Source organism: Triticum dicoccoides, chromosome 7B, assembly GCF_002162155.2.
Source record: "Triticum dicoccoides isolate Atlit2015 ecotype Zavitan chromosome 7B, WEW_v2.0, whole genome shotgun sequence".
In the NCBI taxonomy this organism is placed as follows: domain Eukaryota; kingdom Viridiplantae; phylum Streptophyta; class Magnoliopsida; order Poales; family Poaceae; genus Triticum; species Triticum dicoccoides.
This window is the reverse complement of record NC_041393.1, coordinates 381,691,479-381,714,300: the sequence shown is the minus strand read 5'-3', so window position 1 is coordinate 381,714,300 and position 22,822 is coordinate 381,691,479. Positions and strand designations below refer to the sequence as shown.

The 22,822-nt window shown below is 55.4% G+C and overlaps 1 protein-coding gene across 1 annotated transcript; it reads left to right on the top strand.

Moving 5' to 3' along the window:
- The first annotated feature begins 16,522 nt into the window (after positions 1-16,522).
- On the top strand, positions 16,523-22,517 carry LOC119335357 (protein NRT1/ PTR FAMILY 6.3-like). The gene is made up of 3 exons (XM_037607490.1): positions 16,523-16,969; positions 17,478-18,076; positions 21,352-22,517. The coding sequence occupies exons 1-3, from the start codon at positions 16,622-16,624 to the stop codon at positions 22,214-22,216; spliced, it is 1,812 nt and encodes a 603-aa protein (XP_037463387.1). The 5' UTR covers positions 16,523-16,621; the 3' UTR covers positions 22,217-22,517.
- Positions 22,518-22,822: the final 305 nt, after the last annotated feature.

Genomic DNA, 22,822 nt, shown 5'->3' with positions numbered 1-22,822 from the left:
GTGAGGACAATGGATACATAGTATACTGGCTTCTGGAGCAGGAATTTGTGTCCGTCCTCCTCTCGTTCAACGACGAGAACCGCGCTCACAACTTGGTGTGCGGCTGATATGTATAATAACATGGGTTTGCTGATGTTTGGCGCGGCCAGGATTGGGTTGCTTGCTAGAAGAGCCTTTATTTCTTCCAATCCGGTTGTTGCCGCGTCCGTCCACTCGAAGTGATCGGTGCGTCGGAGAAGGCAATAGAGCGGTAATACCTTTTCTCCTAGTCTGGAAATAAAGTGGCTTAAAGCTGCCACACATCCGGATAATTTTTGAACTTGTTTAAGTTCTGTTGGGGTAGCCAACTATGACAAAGCTCAGATTTTGGCTGGGTTTGCCTCAATTCCTTTGTTTGAAACGATGAAGCCCAGAACTTTTCCGGCGGGAATGCCGAAAACACACTTTTCTGGATTGGAGGTGGATTTGGATCGCTTATCAAGTATCACGTCGTCCCTATCCATCGTGGAGCGCAGTGCGGTTAATTCTTCGGCCACGAGGGCTTCAGACAATGCCTTGAGGGCCAAGGCGATGGTTTTGTTTTCGGCACGGAGTGCTATGTCCGGATCACTGGCAAGAGTGATGATTCGATTGGGCCCGGGCATCTTGAGCTTCATGTACCCGTAATGGGGTATAGCTTGGAAGCTTGCAAATGCATCTCGCCCTAACAGGGCATGATGTCCGTTGTTGAAAGGGGCCACTTGAAAGGTTATCTCTTCGGACCGATAATTCTCTGGCATGCCGAATACCACATCGAGTGTGATTTTCCCCGCACATCGCGCCTCCCAACTGGGAATAATTCCTTGGAAGGTCGTATGACTTTGCTCAATGCGGCTCTTGTCTATTTCCATTTTGTTCAAAGTTTCCTCATAAATGAGGTTTAGTCCACTGTTGTCGGATATCGGGTTCTGGCAAAACCCTTAAGGTTCGAACTCTAGGGTGTGCATGAAGATCTACTTCCTACCGATCCACGTCCCAACGCCTTGCCATGAATCTAAGCTGCACGAGGAACAACACGAGGGACACAAGGTTTATACTAGTTCGGGCCACCGTTGTGGTGTAATACCCTACTCTAGTTTGTGGTGTGGTGGATTGCCTCTGGGGCTGATGATGAACAGTACAGAGGAAGAACAGCCTCGCGAGGGGTGTTCTTGAGCTGGTGTTGTGTTCTACTTGGGTGGATTCGATGAGGTCCCGATGGGATGAGATCTCCCTCCCTTCCTACTGTGGTGGCTAGCTCTATTTATAGAGGCCCTGGTCCTCTTCCCAAATATTGAGCGGGAAGGGAGCCAACAACGGCCATTTTGAAGGGGAACAACTAGTACAAGTTATCCTGACTAAAGTTGGTCTTCGACTGCCAAAGGCACTGGCAATGACGCCGTCTTGGGCTCCAAGGTGACCTCCGTCCTGCCGCACTGCTGGTCTTGGTCTTGTTGCACCGATATGGTAACCTTTGCTTGATGCCTCAGTACTCCGCGCCTGCGCTTGCCTCCTTTGCACCAAAGAGGAAATGAGGACACTGCGCAGGTTGGCGCCCGCCTGGTCTCGATCGTCATGGCTCGCATCACGAGCAACTCGCGAGGTACTCCTTGCCTTGATTGCTCCGCCTCCTCGTGAGCCTGCCTGGTGAGGCCGCACCTGAGAAAGCCTTGCATCGTCCGCCCTGCGAGGCTTGGCCCCTCGCGAGGGTCTTGAGCTTGGGTTGATGAAGATGGGCCATACTAGGCCACTGCTTGAGCCACGCCGTAGGCTACAGGCAGGCAAGTCTGGGGACCCCCGTTTCCAGAACGCCGACAGTAGCCCTCGGGCCCAAGGCGCGCTCGGACTTGGCTTAGCAGTGAAGCGAAAGGACAAGTGCGGAGCGCCGCGGGCCCCAACAGCCTACGACCTTGGTCGCTGCATGGCGATTGATTGGACGTGGGCATCTCCGCTTCCCCACGCTGCCTCGCCAACTGCCCGATTTGACGAGTCCCTGCTGCATGCAAAAAGACTCATGATTACCTGCAATCGTGGAGGCCAACGGTTGGCCTCCTCTGGACTATAAGTACGGAGAGGCGCGAGCCCCCGCAGTCCATCTCTTCTCACTCTGCTCGCTTCTTCTTCCTCGCTCCTCCTTCATCTTGCCGCCAATGGCACCGATCCGCCGGCTCTCAGCTGAGGAGAAAGGAAAGGCCCCCCGGGAGGGGCCCAACCTGCTCCCGCCGAAGAAGCAGCCGGTCCCCGGCCGCCGCGACAAAGTTGCACGGCCGAAGATGTCGAGGCCTTGGTACGAGCGGCCAACTCCTGGGTTTCCGCTCCCTCTGTATGCCTGGGCCGAGGGCCCCAGAGAAGAGGACGCCGAGCGGCACCGCCCGCGCCGTCGGCGATGACGACGAGTCACGGCGGTGCGCGTCGTTGCTCCTAGAGTCCATGTTGTAGACTCCTCTCGCGAGCTTGTTCTCCACGCCGCCATGCCTCAAAGCTCCTGGATCCGCATTCCTCCTTTCTTCGCCTTTGAGATGCCGCCGAGGGGGCCTCTCGAGCTCGGGCTGCAGCACGCCGACTGCGGTACCCCGGCGACCGGAGCGGAGGTTGAAGTCGTCACTTCGGGCAAGGTCTGCATGACCCGGGGCTGGGGCGAGATCGCCCGGGTCTGCCGGACAGGAGGTGCCCTCGTGATTCATTTTGAATACGATGGCGCCTCCTTGATGCTCTTCAAGGTCTTCGATGCAGAAGGCAGCCGGCTGGAGTGCTGCCCCAGAGGAGGCAGACAGGACGTCGATGTGGCAAGGGCTAGGCCTGCCACTCGCTTCCCCAGCGGCTCCACTGGCAGCAGCGGAGATGCTTGGGAGTCTAGCGGCTCTCCCGATCTCTTCGCGACTCCGGAGACGAGCGACGACAACTATGTGCCCCTGAGCTCGCGTTGCTCCTGGAGCAAGGCGGCTGCATCAGGCCGTCGCCGTAGCTGATCTGGATGGGGTTGGCGCCGGCCCCCGTGGCCCACTGTTGATGATGGCATCGGCCATGAGGGCGCGTGTAGTTAGGGTTCCTTAGGATTCGCACCTTTTGTTCCCTGCGAGGAAATGAGAAAGTACCCCGCGGGGGCATGTAAGGTGTCCGCAATGTGTTTTGTTGTTATTATCCTGATTATGAAGTGGTGCGAATGCTTGTCCTGTTCCGGCTTAGTTCCCCCTTGCTAACCTTGCGACGACTTGGTGCTCTACGCTAACAGGTCCTGGTCCCCAGGCAGGCTTCAGCCATTGCTGGTATGCCAGGTCACGATGTCGTGGTCAAGGCCATGAGGTGAGCGGCCCGAGGTCCAGTAAGAGCCCCTGAGGCGCGATGCTCAGGAGGTCCCTTTAGTGCTCAAGCAGTCGCCAAAAGGCGAGAAAGGAAGGCAACGTTGCCGCCACAGAGCCGCATTAGGTGGGGGTTTGGCATCACATCGATTAGCTATTCCAGGAGCGAGACTTATCTCGAAAGCATGGAGTCGTTCCTTCGCGAGGTGCCGGACTTGCGCATCGGCAGCTAAGATGTTGCTGGGTCAAGCCTTCGTGAGCTTCTCCTCCCTTCTCCGCACTCTCCTTCGTGCTCTATGTCCTCAGGTCCCGACCCTCGAGCGAGCTCAGCCGCCGCTGGTATGCCAGGTCATGATGCCGTGGACAAGGCCAGGGGGTGAGGGCTGGAGAGCCAGCAAGAGCTCCTGAGTCGCGATGCTCAGGAGCCCCCCTTTTAACGCGCGAGCGGATCGTACGGGTATGGGAGAGAGAGAGAGTTCATGACACCCCCCACGTTATTCCTCAGGTAGTCCCTATAAACCAATCACGAGAGAAGCAGGGGTTGCCATTACGATTGCCGGCCGGCCATTGGTTGCTCCAAGAGAGTGGTGAGGGCACTGAGGGCCTGGTGAGGTGACGCTTGCGGGGTTGTCGCGGGCCAGAGCTCGACCACTCAAATTTGTCGACGTTGCAGGGACGGACCCATGCACAAGCGTCGTGCCAGTGTGAGCGGCTCCAAAGGTAGGTGTCAATCGAGCAGGCGATTATCACAAGCGGGTTAATCATGAAGGGCAAATCAGCTTAGATAGATGCAGGAAAGATACATGCCACTGGGTCAGGCTCGAGCGGCTTGGGGATGATGCAGCACGAGGGGCGCCCCCAGCAAGGTGAACTGAAGACATAAGCAAAAGGGATACATGCCGCAGGGACAGACCCATGCGACCTGGGAATAATGCTGCCCTGAGGGCGCTCCCAGCTGAAATGAACTCGAAAGACGTCACCTGATACCATTGTAGAGCGGGTGTTGAAGCAGCTGACGATGCGCGGTGAAGAGGCCGATCCTCACGAGCCTCCAGAGCCCTGAGCCTCGGGAGGCTCTGGAGGTCCAGGCGGCTCCTCGAGGACTATCTCCATCTCTGCCAGGACCGCGTGGTGCCTGGCCTCCTGAGCTGCCAGAATGCTCCGCATAAGATGCTGGTGAGCAGCAACTGCGTTCGGCAGGCCGAAGGGCATGCGAGCATAGTTGTGCGGCGGACCCTCGCAGCGTCCCACGTGCAAAGGCTAGAGGCGCTCCTGAGACGCGACTCGGCTGAGCCCTGGGTAGTCCATGCAGACGCGCAGCTCGCCATCCTTGCCTGGATGGGGAGCTACGCCAGGCAGGCGGCGATCGCCACGTATGACTCTTGATCCTTGAAGCTCCTGAGTGGCCTTGGTGATGAACTCCTGAGGGTTGGGCCTTCCTTGCCTCATGCCTTCCTGAGGGAAACGTGTCGCAAAGCACGCCTCCAAGTGGTGCCCGAACGCCTCCCTCGTGATCTTGGCAAAGTCTGAGGCCCTCCAGGAGAGAGCCCCCGAGCCTTTCCCGAGGAGGGCGCCGGGCGTGCCTTCCTACGCGATGGAGGGAGGCGCCCCTTGCACGGGCACAGATCCTGACGCGGCGCCTCCGGAGATGCCTACCTCCTGAGGCCTTGAGCTGGGTGATGTCTTCGTCTTCTTGGGAACTGCCTCGGGAGGGTTCTCACTCTTGCTGTCTGGGTCTTCAACTGATGCAGCTTGGAAGGCACGCTCGAGGGAGCACACCGCACACTTCTCTTCGCAGGGGACTGTGATGATTCCGTCGCTTCCCGGCATCTTGAGGACATTGTAACCATGGTGAGTCACTGCCATGAACTTGGCCAGGGTTGGATACCCGAGGATGGCATTGTATGGCAGGCGAATGTGGGCAACGTCGAAGTCGATGAGCTCGGTACAGTAGTTCTTGCGCTGTCCGAACGTGATAGGGAGGCGAACCTGCCCTATCAGAGTGGTGGAGCCGTCAGTGACTCCTAAGAAAGGCTTCATTGGCTGGAATTGATCATAAGGCACTTGGAGGTTGTTGAACGTCTCGACGGACAAAACATTGAGCCCTGCGCCGCCATCGATGAGGGTCCTGGTAACTTGCACATTGTTGATGACTGGGGAGCAAAGCATTGGGAGGACGCCAGCTGTAGCTGCACACTTGAGCTGATCTGCTGAGCTGAACATGATGGTGCACGTGGACCACCTGAGAGGGCGCGTGCCTCGAGCTTGGGAAGGACTGCGTTCACCTCGCGAGCAAACTGCTTGAAGATGTGCTGAGAGGCTGGGGCCTGGGCGCCGCCCAAGATGCGAGTGATAGCACGCGGCTCCTAGAAGCCCCCAGCCCCCTCATCCTGGTGGTGGTCGTCATTCCTTCTTGGCGGTGGTGGCAGAGGAGGAAGGCCAGCGTTGCCCTGAGGGCGGTCCTCGCGAGGCTGATCCCTCCAAGCCCTCTCGCGAGGCTGGTCCTGCCAGCGATCCTTGCGAGGGCGGTCACGCCACTCCTGGCGAGGGCCTCGGTCGTCCCATCGTCCTCCACCTCTTCCTCCTCCTCGGTCGTAGCCCCGGTCGTTGCGCTCGAGGCGTCAACCGATGTGTCCTTCTCGAACGGCCCTGAGCTCCTGGCATTCGTTGGTGTTGTGGGTGTAGAGGTTGTGGTAGGCGCAGAATCGGTTGCCCTTGGACGACTCCGGCTGGTCTCTGCCGCGCTTCATGTCTGGTTCTGCTGCGAGCACAACTGCTCCTTTGCGCTTCACGTCCTTGGCCTTGGCTTTCTTCTCTTCTAGGTCAGCAGCTGGAAGCTCAAGAAGGGAGAGGCGCCCCTCCTCAGCCCTTGCGCACTTGGTCGCCAGGTTGAACAACTCCAGGGATGTGCACATATCCTCGTGGATAGCGAGCTCCTCCTTCATCTTGACATTGCGGACGCCGCCAGAGAACGCTGAGATGATGGCCTCCTCGGTCACCTTGGGAATCTTGAGGCAAGCGTTGTTGAAGCGATGGATGTACTTTTGCAGGGTCTCTCCAGGCTGCTGCTTGATGCGGCGCAGGTCTCCCACGACTGGAGGACGATCGCGAGTGCCCAGGAATTTGGCAATGAAGCGGGTGCGCATCTCGTCCCAAGAGGAGATCGATCCGGGTGGCAGGTTCAGGAGCCAGGTGCGGGCACCATCCTTGAGTGCCATGGGAAAACAATTCACCATGACCTTTTCGTCTCCGTTGGCCGCCTCGATGCCCAGCTCGTAGAGCTGCAGGAACTCTGCATGGTCGGCAGTGCCGTCGTAGCGAGGAGGCAGATCCGGCTTGAACTTGCCTGGCCAGGCGACACTGCGCAGCTCGGTGGTGAAGGCACGGCAGCTTGCGGTGGCCACCGGAGCCCTTTGCAGACGCGGGGCTTGCTCTTGGAGATTCCCGCGCACCACCGCCAGGGGCAGCGTGGGGTCTTGACGTGCTGGCGCAGGGATGCGGTCTTGATGTGCTGGAGCGGGGAGCACGCGAGCGCCTTCTTGAGGCCGTGGGATCTCTTGGCAGCTCTTTCTTGTCACGCGGGCGCTGGACGCGGCGGGTCCCGTCCAGGGGCCGCGCGCCTTGGAGCCAGGGCACCTTCTTGGGGAGGAGATGGAGGAGGCGCCTCCTGAGCTGCATCACCCATGCAGGACGGAGGGCGAGGCAGCGAGAGGGACGGCGCAAGAGAGCCCCCTGCGTCACTGACGAGCTCGGTGATGCGAGCGAGCCACTCCTCGTAGAGGTCGTCGACGGGGCGGTAGTGTAGGAGCTCACGTGCCAGGAGCAGCACGGCCTGCGCATCCGTGGGAGCGCGACGAGCGTGAGATGACGAACTAGCTGGGGTTAGCAACGGAGTGGCGGTGCGGCCTTCCCGCCGCACCGAGGGATTCAGCAACGACGCTTGCTGCTCGTTCCCCACCGGGCCGGTGGCGGTGTTGGCGGCAGGCGACGGGTAACGATGGGGAGGCCCACCGACGAGAGCCATCTGGGCGACGCGGGCAGCCCGGCGTGAGCTTGGTGAGCGTCTGCCATGGATGCAACGAACAATGGAACACGGGACGGTGGAAGAAAGATTCCGGCGCACCCCTACCTGGCGCGCCAAATGTCGGATATCAAGTTCCGGCAAAACCCTTAAGGTTCGAACTCTGGGGTGCGCATGAAGATCTACTTCCTACCGATCCACGTCCCAATGCCTCGCCGTGAATCTAAGCTGCACGAGGAACAACACGAGGGACACAAGGTTTATACTAGTTTGGGCCACCGTTGTGGTGTAATACCCTACTCTAGTTTGTGGTGTGGTGGATTGCCTCTGGGGCAGATGATGAACAGTATAGAGGAAGAACAGCCTCGCGAGGGGTGTTCTTGAGCTGGTGTTGTGTTCTACTTGGGTGGATTCGATGAGGTCTCGATGGGATTAGATCTCCCTCCCTTCCTACTGTGGTGGCTAGCTCTATTTATAGAGGCCCTGGTCTTCTTCCCAAATATTGAGCGGGAAGGGAGCCAACAACGGCCATTTTGAAGGGGAACAACTAGTACAAGTTATCCTGACTAAAGTTGGTCTTCGACTGCCAAAGGCACTGGCGAAGACGCCATCTTGGGCTCCATGGTGACCTCCGTCCTGCCGCACTGCTGGTCTTGGTCTTGTTGCACCGATATGGTAACCTTTGTTTGATGCCTCGGTACTCCGTTCCTGCGCTTGCCCCCTTAGCACCAAAGAGGAAACGAGGACACTGCGCAGGCTGGCGCCCGCCTGGTCTCGATCGTCATGGCTTGCATCACGAGCACCTCGCGAGGTACTCCTTGCTTTGATCTCTCCGCCTCCTCGTGAGCCTGCCTGGTGAGGCCGGCCCTGAGGAAGCCTTGCGTCGTACGCCCTGCGAGGCTTGGCCCCTCGCTAGGGTCTTGAGCTTGGGTTGATGAAGACGGGCCGTACTGGGCCACTACTTGAGCCGCGCCGCAGGCCGTAGGCAGGCAAGTCTAGGGACCCCCGTTCCCAGAACGCCGACAAATGCCGCCGTCCATGAGCACTTTGGTAAGTCGAAAGCCATCCACAATTGGACTAAGGACCAATGCGGCAGGTGCCCGGACTGTTCTGAATTTTGGTTCGTCACTGGCATTGAAAGTTATGTCCGTGTCGTTCTAGGGGTTTATTGCTGCAACTTGGTAGACTTCGCACGAGGCTGCGGAGTGCCCTTTTGCGCCTGTTGTTTGAGGCGAAAGTCTCGAAGACTGTCACCACTGTAGGGTTGTTGTCTTCCGTGGGATGTTGCTCTGCGATATTTTTGGTGAGGAGATCCTCGCTGCTCTTGGCCACCTGCCGGAGTATCCAACATGCTCTAAGGCTGTGGGTTGGTACGATATTCGGTGTTGTGTGTATCTTGTATGGCCAATCGAGCCATCCCTCCAGAACGGTTCCGCGCCCCGTAGTAGGCTTTGATTTTTTGTTATTGGATCGGGCAATCGACGAGGGTGCATCCTTTTTTTCCGGACAAGGGGTTTAGTGGAAACCGGTGGCTCCCAAGAGGCTGCCTGAGTTTTCCGGGCGCTTTCCATTGTGCAGTACTTCTGCACTATAGTTGCCAAGTCAGCTAAGTGTGATACGTGACGGCGATTGATTGTATTGAGTGTTCCCTCGTCCATGCAGTTTTTGCAGAATAATGAGATTGCGTCTTCATCGTGGCAGTCCTTGATCCTGTCCTTGACAAGGAGGAATCTGGCCCAAAAGTGATGGAACGTTTCCTGGGACTGCTGTCTGATGTGGGTGAGATCGCTTATATCTGGATGGGTGGGTGGATTTAAGTCTGAAACCCTGACCCAATCTGGGATCCGGAGCTTGAGAAAATTCCGAGCTTAACAGTTCGGACTCCGGGATATCAACCAATTTTTCTGGCCCACGATCCGATTCTAAGCTCGGAATACGGGGCATCTCTTCCCGCAGGCGAGTATCCTGCTCTGTGAGCTTGGAGATCTGAACATAGTTTGTCCTCAACATAGGGGAAGAGTCGTCCCATGGCTCCTCCACTACCGCTATATGATGGGTGATCGATGGAGATTTGATTTCTCTCTTATCGGGCTTAAGCCCAACCCGATCATAGTCCGTAGCGACCCCCAAGGCGGCGATGTGATCCAGGAGTTTGTTTAAAGATGACAACTCCACTGGATCCATCTGTTCGTAGTATTCTGAGCTAACGCGAAGGAGATTTTCGATGACCCAAGAGGTCATCGTTAGCCTGACGGCCGAACGGGCGGCCATGGTAAAGCCGCCCAACCAGAGGGTTTGGCCTGAAGCCAGGGCTCCCCCGGAGGTGATGTTGTACTTGATGACAAGGCGAGCCATCAAGCCTATCTTCGACGTCACAGTGGACCTCTCAATGAAAGCACCAATGTCGGTGTCAAAACCGGCAGATCTCGGGTAGGGGGTCCCGAACTATGCGTCTAAGGCTAATGGTAACAGGAGGCGGGGGAGACAATGTTTACCCAAGTTCAGGCCCTCTCTATAGAGGTAATACCCTACTTCCTGCTTGATTGATCTTGATGAATATGAGTATTACAAGAGTTGATCTACCACGATATCGTAATGGCTAAACCCTAGAAGTCTAGCCTATGAGATTATGATTGTTGTCCTACGGACTAAACCCTCCGGTTTATATAGACATCGGAGGGGCTAGGGTTACACAAAGTCAGTTACAAAGAAAGGAATCTACATATCCGAATCGCCAAGCTTGCCTTCCACGCAAGAGAGAGTCCCATCCGAACATGGGACAAAGTCTTCTATCTTGTATCTTCATAGTCCAACAGTCCGGCCAAAGTATATAGTCCGGCTGTCCGAGGACCCCTTAGTCCAAGACTCTCTCAAAGCTTCCTGGATAGCATTCACACACTGCTCTGCGGGATTGCAGCTTCATCTTTAGGGCGGCGGTCCTGTCTTCAAGCTCGGCCTTGAGCAGCTCCAGATCTAGGTGGTGCCCCTCAGCCAAATCAGCACGCGCCTTTGCCACCCTCTCCTCCACCTCCAGCTGGACCTGGGCTTCTCGGGTGGTGACGACATCCTCAGCCGCAGCAGTCTAGCGCTCCCTCACCTCCAACCTCTCCAACGCCATGCTATGATCCACTGCCTCCAACACCAAGTCATCATGGCGCCTCAGGAGCTCCGCCTCGGCAAAGGCCGCTTCGTCTGGTGAGGAGGCTAGGAGGGCGTGCCGCTCCTCAACTCCTCGCTCAAGGGCAGCATTTGAAGACAGAAGCTCCCGCTCCCGCTCCTCGGCCGCCTCGCAACAGAGGCTGGCGGCTTCGGCCACCTCCATGGCGGGGGCACAAGCCTCGTGAAAAGCTGCAAGTGAGGCCGCCGCAAGCGCGTCGGCCTTGTCGCGCTGAAGTTTCCCGAGGTTGATGGCAACCTTCAGCTCCTGCCACTCATGTGCCAAGTGGCGGCCTTCCGCCTCGAGCTTGGTGCCGACATTAGCAAGCTCCCCGCCAAGTATTGCATGCATTGCCTCACCGAAGAGCTCGAAGCGAATGTCACTGCGCCCGCGTGCAAGCGCCAACGCATCACCAAGGCCTTCTTCGGCCCCGGAGGCTACCGAGGAGGCACTGGGTGTCTTGCCTGCCTCCGGCCGGGGGCTAGCCGGTGTAGCCCCACAACCTGAAGACAAAGGCTGCCCAAGAGGCATCCGCTTGCCAGCAATAACCAGAGGAAGGATCACCGGTGCGTCCCCCGTCCCACAGGCTGGGCCATGGAGAAAGGAAGCAGGAAGCTTGGGCCTGCGGGCCCCTTGTGGCACCCCGGCGGCCAGAGTCGGCCCCGTGCCCTGGGCAAGGCCAGGGTGCCGGGGGCTGTGTGCCGGGGTTAAGCCAGGATCCTTGGAGGCACTAGCCTCCCAAGGTTCCGTCTTCACAGGAACCCTGCAAGACCCTGGTCAGGCAGCGCGCAAGGAATCAAGAGCAAAGGTACTTACTCATCTACAGCCACATATCTCCTCAGTTTTAGCGGTCGACGGGTGCCGTCGCTGCGGCATGGAGACCTCTTCCTCTTCAGGAGTGATTCAAGGCTTAGGCGGGGCCGACCGGACCCCGACGGACAACCCCCGGGAGGAGGAGCGTTCGGCGAGGCATCGATGCCTGGCGGGGTCTTCTGAGCGGCGACTTCGGAGCCATTGGTTGGCGCCTTGCCATCGGTAGCCACTTTGAATCCATCACCTCGAGCTTCAGGAGCCTCTGCCTCCGGAGCATAGGGTTGCGCTGACCCTGCGGCGGCCCCATTTTGGGCCTCGGGAGTCCTGATCTCCCGGGCCCCCAGTGGCGCCAGGCCTCCGGAGCAACCCTCAGCAGCTGTTGACGATGGGCGCCCCTGCCTCCACACTTGGGGCGCACGCAGCAGATCAAGCAGCTGGGGAGTCATGAAGACGGAGTTCTCACGAGGCCCCTCAAGGCCCTCCAGGAGCAACCCCCACTCGTCGAATAGGAGCATCTGCCCCATGAAGGTCGTCTTGATCGAGCACTAATAGAGGAGGCAGCCATCTCCTGGAAGGTCGGCAGGCTCGGATTCGCCCGTCAGGAGCTCAAGCACCATGCTCAAGGTCCCGGCGGTCAGTGACGGCTTCTGCAACCTCATGGGATCCTCGACACCGGCAAGGTCCCACATTGGGCGAGAATGGCGCTGGAGGGGAGCGACGCACTGCCTGACGAATTCCTTCACCACCATTGGTGTCGTCACCTCCATCTCCTGCAGCCTCGCCAACCTCTTCCAGACGCAAGTAAGGCGACGGGCGGAGAGCTTCACCTGCCCCCAACCAGAGCTGGCCGCGGCCGGCGCCCGAGGAGTCAGGAGCATGGGGTTGCACATGCCGGCATCCATAAGCAACCACTACTTCCGGAACCCCTTCGCAGCGGGCGAAAGCTCAAAGTCGATCCCCGGGCCGGCGGTTGCGGCCACAGCTTCGAAGGTCGCACATCCTGGGCATTGGCGGGTATCGACCAGCCGGAGCAAGAACAAATGGCAAAACAGGGCCACGGAAGGAGTAATGCCGACCATGGCCTCGCAAAGGAAGGCAAAAATGGCAACGATGATGACGGAGCAGGGATCCATATGAGTAGGTGGATCTGGTAATGCGAGATTACAACATTGAAGTAGGGGGATAAGGGGGGAATCAGACCCGCAAGGAGAGCGAGGATGGGGATCTCAGTGGCGCTCACCTCGCCCACAAGCCAAGACGCAAGATAGACGGCCGTTGCATTCCACTCATTGGAGTCAGCTGCCAGGGCATGGCAGACCTTGTCTAGCCCCTCCCAATTGATCACCGTCGACCGCTCGAGGGCTAGCTCCAAGGCCGGCGGGGGCCTAGCCGGGGCGCTCGGCTTCCCCTTCTTCCTCCTCTGCTGCGGGGCCATGACAGAAGCAGGAAAAGGGGGGAGGCGTCAACGCCGGATCTGCGCACGGAGCTACAAGATTGGGAGAGGAAGAAATGAAGGCCGACCGCGACAACCTGCGAGGGCGAGCTGCTCTGGCAACGGGTGACCACTAGGCCTGGCGGATATCAAGGCAGCGTGGGGAAGTGGAGACGCCCACGTCCCATCAGTCGCCATGCCTCAACAAGGCCGCGGGAGGTTAGGGCCTGCGGTGCTCCACACTTGCCCTTTGGCTTCGCCTAGAAGCCAAGTCCGAGTGCGTCTTGGGCCCGGGGGCTACTGTCGACGTTCTGGATATGGGGGTATCCAGACTTGCCTCCCTGTGTCCCACCACGTGGCTCCATCGACGGCCTGGTATGGCCCAGCTTCAGCGTCAATGACTCAAGACCCTCGCGAGGAGGACGACGCTAAGACCCCCGAGGGGACCGGCCTCTTCAGGCTAGCTCCCGAGGGGCGGAGAGTTCTATGCAAGGTGCACCTCACGAGGCTCAGCTGACGTGATCCATGACGACCAAGGCCAGGCAGGCACCAGCGGGCGCAGAGCGCCAGTTTCCTCTTCGGTGCAAGGGAGACAAGCCGCAGGCGCGGAGTCCCGAGGAATCAGCCAAAGGTTTCCATTCTGGTGCAACAAGACCAAGACCACTAGGACGGCAAGACGGAGGTCATCACCGAGCCCACCGCAGCGTCACGACCAGGGGCTTTTCGCAGGCGAAGACCAGTTTAGTCAGGATAAGTTTTACTACTTTCCCCTTTCAAATCAGGCTGTTGTGGGATCCCTTCCCGCCAACATTTGGGAAGAGCACAAGGCCACTATAAATAGGACTTAGCCACCACCATAGAGGGGCATCCAGTTCACATCCCACCAGCTCTCTTGAGCTCAAGAACACCTCACCTCTTGAGGCCACTTCATCCACTGTACTAGTTCATCCTCATCCCTTCGAGGCAATCAACCAAAACACCGGAGTAGGGTATTGCACCGCAAGGTGGCCCGAACCAGGATAAACTGTTGTGTTCCTTTATCTCTTCGAGCTCATCGCGCTAGGCCTAGGACGATCGCGAGTAGGCAGGCTGGGTAGGTTGAGATCTCCGCACGCACCCTAAAGTTCGAACCTTTCAAGGGTTTGGGGAACCCGTAATCCGGCAGCGTCTAGTGGTAAACCCGATCCCATGATCTATTTCCAGCAGCATGATCTTGGGTGCGTGGTAAAAAATGTTTGGCACTAGCGTAGCATACCGCGTGTTCCAACACTAGCCTTGTCGCCATAGAGAAAGTCCGCACAAAGAGAGTGGATGGAGGAGGAGAACTGCAGTGCTCGCGCCATGGCAGCGTCAGTGCAGTAGGACGAGAGAGAGGAGGCCGAGATGATTGGCGCCGGAAACGACTCCAGTGTAATAGGATGTGGGCAAAGCGGTCAAGAGGAACGACACCGACGTCGAGAGGGGCGAATAGGAGGGCTTTGAGGCAGAGGATAGAGGAGCAGAAATACAGCGTGTGCGCCATGGCGGCATCAGTGGAGTAGGATCATGGAGAGAAGGCCGAGATAAACAACGGCGAGATGATGCCACTGCAGCAAGACGCGAGAAAGGAGATCGAGAGTAACCACGCCGACCTAGAGGAATAATTATGCAGTGTCTTAAATCACACCACACATATGCATGGATGTCATGTGGAACTACGAGATTAGGCTAATTGGCAAAGGAAATTTTGAACAGTCGATCATGCGCATCAAACGTGAACACAAAATTGGTCGAAAAAAACTCCAAACATGAATACAAAATTGAGCATTTATGGTCGACAAAACTACGAACCGGCCACAAAAATGAAACTGTAACATCGATGCGCATCTTTTTTGTGGAGAGCTTATCTCGAATTGAGGCACCGTTGTGTAGATTAGAAGGGAGAAGGAAGAAAGAAGATTAGGGAGGAGATTACTGGAGGTAGAAGAAGATAACACGTACATGCTGTGTAAGCGTTCGCATCCCTCTATCCTCCTCCCGTGCAAGGGGCCCACCCATGTGCGCTCGCAATGGCTAAGCTTGGCCTGGCTCGCTGGAAACTGTCGACTGAGTGTTGCCAGCGAGACACGGCGAGAGGTGCTTTGAGTGTCGTGTTGTGCAGGCTCAACAGTGAACACAAGCAAAACAAACAGCCCAGTTTCTTTCCGCATAAGCCTGATTAGGCCTAATGCAGACAACCAAACACGCTCTTCAACTCTTTCACTATCTTAGCCATGCATTCTCTGTGGAAGAAGCGCAGCCGGGTGCAATCAGGAACGACATAGATGCGGAATGGAGAACGTGGCGCCACTAAAAAAACAGGCAACCCGTGGCATGGTGGGAGGTCGCGAGTAGTGTGTGTGTGTTGTTTCTTATGGGTGAAGGCGAGCAAGGCTTCTCAATAATGTTGTAAGAGCATCTACAGCCCGACCCCATCAAAAATTGCAACAAATCCACCGAACCCTTCCTTCTCAACCTTTCTCGTGCACGGACCCTCGCCGTCCTCCATCCTTACTCCCAATCCTCACCATCGGTCCGGATCCACCGTCGAAGATGTCGTCCAGACCGACCCAGACCACCGCTCAGATGCAGGTGGGCAGACAACCCAGATGCAGGCGGATCAGGACGAGTAGGACACATTCCGCCTGGAGCACGACACATTCCGCTCAGAGCAAGTGCCCGACTAGTGACCCGAGGCCATCCGTCACGCTCGGACATTTATTTAATTTTGGCATGTCCGGTTTGTTGAACTATGATTTGCTTTGCTTTGTTTCAAACTTTTGAATTCAGACAATTTGTATCGTATGATCGACGTGCATGGATTTGATGGTCGAAATTTAAGATATGTCGATGTGCGGCGCAACATATGAGGGGCCGACGGACGCTGCCCGTGGATACGCCCGCGGGCGTATAGGGTGCCGGATTTGCCAAGTCCGGCTGTAATGCTCTGATGTGTTAAAACTTTTTCTCCTATCTTACTGAATTGACGCGCAAGTATCATACGCGCTCCAAAAACCGTGTGTTGATAGATTATTTTCTTCCACCCTTACTCCTTGAACCAAACTCGCCCATAGAGATCGCGAAACAAGTGGTACTAGCGGCGGCGGACGTGTGCGCACGCTGCGACTGACTTAGGCTGGTTATAGTGAGGACTAACTTATACTAGTGTCATGCATATGACACTACTCTAAGTTATTAACTCCATAGGGCAAAATAATATAGTACTAGGGTCTTTTCGCAAAAAAAATTTATAGTACTAGGGTCATAAATGACTTCATTTATTAGTTTATAGACTCAATCTTTTTCGAAAAACGCTATGTTACAGTAACATATTATGTTAATGTAAATATATTTTTTTATTAACTACATACCACATAAATAAAAAAAATTGAAGTGCGCTAGTTACTCCCACTGTGGCTAGCCTTAGGCGATAGGCATGGTCCGTGTACTGTGGAGAAGCCGCGGCCGGTTGCCAGCCAGCCATATCAACCGTCCACGTACCCCCACAGCCCCAACAAAACCAATTGCCCTTATCCTCCCAGGCCAGGCAAGGAGCCGCAACCGCCCTTATCTCACCTCAGATAATTTAGATTAGATCATTCTTATTGCATATAATCACCCTCGTCCAGAGGAGAGTCCCCAGCTAACAAAATCATCTCTTTCTTCTTCCCCAAAAGGCGAAGCACGAGATTCTGCCCAGAATACCCCCGCCGTTGCCGCGCCCGCGGGTATATATACCGCGCCCGCCACCTCCAACCCACCACACACACACACCCACCCATACATACACACCGGCCAACGGTAGCTCTCACGCCGCGCCGGCCCGCCACCCCCGCACAGATCCTCCCCGCCGGCCGGCAACTATGGTCGGCCTTCTCCCCCAGACCAATGCGGCGGCGCAGGCCGAGGTCCTCGGCGACGCGTGGGACTACCGCGGCCGCCCCGCCGCCCGGTCCACCACCGGCCGCTGGGGCGCCGCCGCCATGATCCTGGTGGCGGAGCTCAACGAGAGGCTCACCACGCTGGGGATCGCGGTCAACCTGGTCACGTACCTCACGGCCACGATGCACGTCGGCAACGCAGAGGCGGCCAACGTCGTCACCAACTTCATGGGCACCTCCTTCATGCTCTGCCTCCTCGGCGGCTTCGTCGCGGACTCCTTCCTCGGCCGCTACCTCACCATCGCCATCTTCACCGCCATCCAGGCATCCGTGAGTACTCCTCTCCTTTTGACTTTGCTGCTTGCCTGCTTTGCCGTCCCTCGCCGTGCAAGTTTTAACTGCTTGACCCCCCTTTTTTTTCCTAAATAAAAGATCCCGTTCTTTTGGTGGTAAGTTGTTAATTAGTTACTCTTCAAATCAAAAGAAGAGAAATATCAATCTGTAATACTTCTTCTAAACCTGTTTTTTTTAACAAATGGAGCACACGTATTAACTCGATACTGCTGTGAAAAGAACGGCCACCAAACCAACACTGTTTAATCATCATGGGTCTAACATATGCTTCCAAGATCGCGTATGGGACTATGGCGTATGCCACAGTGGATGAGTAGGACTACTACTTCATCCTCTTAATTCGGAGATCAGTAATTCGCATGAGATTAAATCTGAAGTTTTTTTTTGCAAGGAAGAATTTTATCTCTCTCTGAAGTATATAGAGTAATAATGTTTTACAAGTTGCGATAGATAGTAATCAAGAAGCATCTATATATACGTGCAGGGCGTGACGATCCTGACGATCTCAACGGCGGCGCCGGGGCTGCGGCCACCGGCGTGCACAGCGGAGGGCGGCGGGATAGGGACTTGCTCCCGCGCGTCGGGCGCCCAGCTGGGCGTGCTGTACCTTGCGCTGTACCTGACGGCTCTGGGCACCGGCGGGCTCAAGTCGAGCGTCTCCGGCTTCGGGTCGGACCAGTTCGACGAGTCGGACCGCACCGAGAAGTCGCAGATGATGCGCTTCTTCAACTGGTTCTTCTTCTTCATCAGCCTCGGCTCCCTCCTGGCCGTCACGGTGCTCGTCTACGTCCAGGACAACCTGGGCCGGCCCTGGGGCTACGGCGCCTGCGCCGCCTCCATCGCCGTCGGGCTGGTGGTGTTCCTCGCCGGCACCCGCAGGTACCGGTTCAAGAAGCTGGCCGGGAGCCCGCTGACCCAGATCGCGGCCGTGGTCGTGGCCGCGTGGCGCAAGCGCGGCGTCCAGCTGCCCGCCGACACCTCCATGCTCTACGACATCGACGTGGGCAAGGTGGCAGCCATCGAGGGGGGCTCGACCAAGAAGAGCAAGCTCAAGGAGCGCATCCCGCACACGAAGCAGTTCCGGTAAGCTAACGAATTAAGTGCCACGCTCTCTTGCTTGCTTAACTCATTTCCTACTCCAGTAAGTAGATTATTATGATAATCATGGATGACATGGGTCAAAGTTGCATGCGTGGCCTTACAAGTCGTAAGAAATATACTAGTCCAGTATAGAGACCAGAGATGGTACTGTTGACTGGCCCCCAGCATGCTAGTGGACAAGAAGCTCGTAGTGTAGTGTAATAAAGAGAAGAGGAATAAGGGTGGCCAATTTAGTGTCTCTTAATCATTAGTAAGTTGATAATTCTAAGCTCTACTCACTTGGAATGGAAGGAATGCAAGTTGGTGTTAGATTCAGCTTTTGCACCGGAAGTGTGTCCCCTCCAAATCCGTTCGTCATTTTCTCCCAACTTGGCCTCGCGCACCACGCGCCAACGGTGAATCTAGGACGAAAGCGACCCGCCCAGGCCCAGGCTAGTAGGAGTACTACATTTTCTCACCCCTAAGAGACCCACTGACACGCCGGCCCGATCCACTTGCATACTGGTGTGTTTAGGGCGAGTAAGGAGAGGATAACCATGGTTGGCAGGCGACAAATGGCGAGTTTGGCAGGCAGTGTACCAATACCAATAATTGCCACTATTCTATAGCTATAGCGATGGTACACCGTGCCCCTGTCCCCTCCTCCTCTCCTCTCCTCTCCATCGGTCCACTGATCCTGGCTGCCCCCGTCCTGTCCTGTCCTGTGGAACCACCTGCACGCACCCAAGCCTCCTCCCTGCAAGAAGAATACAAGACGCGTTGCAAGTGCGGTGTGTCATGTCATGTGCTACGTTACGGATTCAGAGACGCCGGATGGGACGCAGTACATGCACTGGACTCATACTGGATACTGCTAGATAGGGATAGGCTGGCTGGCTCCTGGAGATATGGTCCGTCATATGGTGTGGTGGGGAAGGAGGATCGTATCGGGGGCTCTGCTCTGGAGCCTGGTCGGTAGGCAACGCCAAAAATTCTCTGATTTGCCCCGTTTCCTTGTAGTAGGTACTAGTAGTAGTTATAGAGTTTTCTGTAGGAAACCTAATCGGCACTTAGCAGGCGGGCGGCCGAGAAACCGAGGACGGGTGTTCCAAATTCAGAATGGGCCTTGTGTTTCGAGTCTACTCCGTACGTATACTTTACTTTGCAACCGACGGTTTCTGTAACACCAATAGTGGAGAATTATTGATCCAACTGTTAAGCTAGTCTCAGAGCCACACACCACTAGTTGCCACGGACTTATCAGCAAAAGCAGCTCTGCATTGTCATCCCATAATCAGGCACTACTCCTATATAGGACGGAGTACTGTACAGAAATCATAGGTCGCTGACAAGCGGAAATCAAGTCTTTTGTGCCTGACAAAACAAGCTAGGAGAACGCCAGTGTACACCTCTTTTTCACTTGGAAACGAAATGGAGTTAGCTTCCTTCAGACCTATCATCGTCTTTTACACACACATACAGTATATATGACCTGCACAAGTCTTGAAATATTCTATGGTGGTGTTATCAAATCAAACACACACGTTTTGACCGAAACTCCTTTTGCTAATGCTCCACGCCCACGGTAGGCCAGTAGAGAGGGGTAGACGGAAATCACCTCAATTATTAGGTGGGTGGGTGTTTCTGCAGAGGAGAGGACCGAGACGTGTGCGTACCGAATGCTTTGCGTGATTGGGGCAGTGGAAAAACGAAAAGGCCCATCAACAAGAGAAGAAACCCCTAGACACAACACAAGAAGAAGAAGAAGAGCTAGTGGTAGTAGTGGTACGTCGTGTCTCTGTGTGTACTAGTAGCAGCGAAAGGGAAGTAAATTTGCCCGTTGCTTAGCCATCCCAGTGGTGCTAGCTGATGGGGACAAGAAGATCTAGGCAAACCTTTCTCGCTCACATGCGTCTGCCCTTCCTTTTTGCCATGGCTCGCTTGGAAGCTAGGATCCACACCACATCTCTCCAGTTCACGCTCGGAAAAGCACCGGAGATCATCCCAATCCCATGGACATACTTCATCATAGCCCTCTAAAAGCACTCAACCCATGTGTTGATTGTGGTTGCCCTCTCTTGGCAAATGGTTGTCTAGGTTGGTGAGGATGATGGGGAAATTAACCAAATCCACAACCTAGTTATTCATTGATCGCACCGTTAATTAGCTGCTCCTATTAGAGCACTGTTAATTGACATATACGATTATAAACAAACAAACGGTCCATCGCTGTTCGCCTCCTTTGCAAAAAGCCGCGTGTCGTGTCTCACGTGTGGAGGTGGACGCTTATTTTTTTTTTCCCGTGCCGATCGACCTGACACGGACAGGGTTATTTTGGAGGGTTTTTCAGGGAAAATGGTTTCTCGACAAGTTCCCGCCAATGATTTTAGCTCCGTATATGTTGCTGACATGCTTGTTTTGTTGAATATAATCATCATCATCATCATCACATGATTAGGCTGGGGTTGCATAATCATCACCTGCATCACATGAACAGAAGAGGTTTCCCTAAATAACTGGACAGAACAGGCCTTGTGCCCGGTGATGCTAATTGGCTGTCGGTCACCTAAACCTACTTGTTTAATCCCTATGTGTTCCATACAGATACATACAGTCATGACCCATTAGCAAGTTGGCGTCAGGAAGAAAAATCTCTGAATACTCCTACTTAGCTGTGGACGATTCCCTTCCAAAGAACTTGGCTGTTCTTCGCTTTGGACCCGTAGGTAGATGCTCGGCCTAGGATGATTTGTTGTTTTTGATCTGTGTCTCCATCCGACTGCAGAATCTTGTACCCGTGACCACTGCTTTTAGCTTGCACTTGTTGCATCACAGGCTGTAGTGGCCAAAAGTGAAAGGAACGTCGCATGGTCTCTGTGTGTGTCAATTAAAATAAAATCCAACGTCTCATGTACGAACCGTATTTTTTCCAACTACGTACTTAGTTTTCTGATACGGAACAGCACTTGTCGCTGAAGCTAATAGTAGCAATATTTCTTTTATGTGGTTTATTTATTATCATGTCTCATGTGTAACTCTGAAGACACCAGCTTCTGAAACTTGTCACTAGACAACTTTTTTTTTGTCACTAGACAACTGCTCGAGTTAGCTTCTCAAATTGCCGAATTTAAATTTTCAATTTTTTTTTTTGCTGAATTTAAACAAAGACGGTTTAATCGGTTCAAGTTGATTTCATTTATACTCGTATACAATTAAAGAAAAAACGTATAACAGTGGTACCAGTTCTTGTTCTGATAGACCTCAACTTATTTTTGCAGTTTCTTGGACCATGCGGCGATCAACTCGGACCCCGCCGGCGAGCCGACCAAGTGGCAGCTTGCGACGCTGACGGACGTGGAGGAGGTCAAGACGGTGGCGCGGATGCTTCCGATATGGGCGACGACCATCATGTTCTGGACGGTGTACGCGCAGATGACCACCTTCTCGGTGTCGCAGGCCACCACCATGGACCGCCACATCGGCCCCTCCTTCCAGATCCCGGCGGGCTCCCTCACCGTCTTCTTCGTCGGCTCCATCCTCCTCACCGTCCCCATCTACGACCGCATCGTCGTGCCCGTATCCCGCCGCCTCAACGGCAACCCGCACGGGCTCACCCCGCTCCAGCGGATCGGCATCGGCCTCGTGCTCTCCATCCTCGCCATGACCTCCGCCGCTCTCGTCGAGGTCAAGCGCCTCCGCGTGGCGCGGGACTCCGCCGTCCCAGCGGGCGCCCCCGTTCCCATGACGGTCTTCTGGCTCATCCCGCAGTTCTTTTTTGTCGGCGCCGGCGAGGCCTTCACCTACATCGGCCAGCTCGACTTCTTCCTCCGCGAGTGCCCCAAGGGAATGAAGACCATGAGCACGGGGCTCTTCCTCAGCACGCTCTCGCTCGGCTTCTTCGTCAGCTCGGCGCTCGTCACCGTCGTGCACAAGATCACCGGTGACCGCCGGCCCTGGATCGCCGACGACCTCAACAAGGGCGAGCTCTACAAGTTCTACTGGCTCCTCGCGGGGGTTTGCCTCGCCAACCTCGTCGTGTACCTCTTCGCCGGCAGGTGGTACAAGTACAAGGCCGGAAGGCCCGGCGCCGACGGCAGCGTCAACGGCGTCGAGATGGCCGACGCCGAGCCGTGCCTCCACTGACTGACCTCGCGACGCGCCTGTTCGTCCGTCGTTCGTGTTTCTCAATCGGACGGCCTTGATTTCTTCGCGCATGTTTGTACGATATACATACTAGTATTGGATGGATCGTCGCGCGGTCGTCCACGTGTGCCTACGTGTAGTATAATGGGATTAATAACTTCTTAGAGGTGGGCAATGGAAAAGCCGGGCGGGGAAGGGTGTCGGTGACTGAATGTCGCTGCATTTTGTGAAAATTCCCGCCCAGATGTAAAATCACGCAAATGAATGAAAAGAAAAGAAACTTGTGCTGTTTTGCTTGACCTGGGATTTAGTATTGTCAATTTATTTCTCATGTTAAGTTGGATGGAATTATTTAAATAAATCTTAGACACATTTTTAGACTTTTTTATTTACAAAAAACACACTCAACTTTTTACAAATCGATTCAAACTGATGATTAGGATAACTGTCCCTCCAATCAAACACAATAAGCATCGCGCAAGGGGCGGCCTCTCGCGTTATACATGTCATCAAAAGGACGTGAAATAAAAACGCATTGCGATTGGGTGGAGCTGAGACGCTCTCGTATTGCGCAGAAAAGAGAGACAAAAAAAATCACGCTCCTCG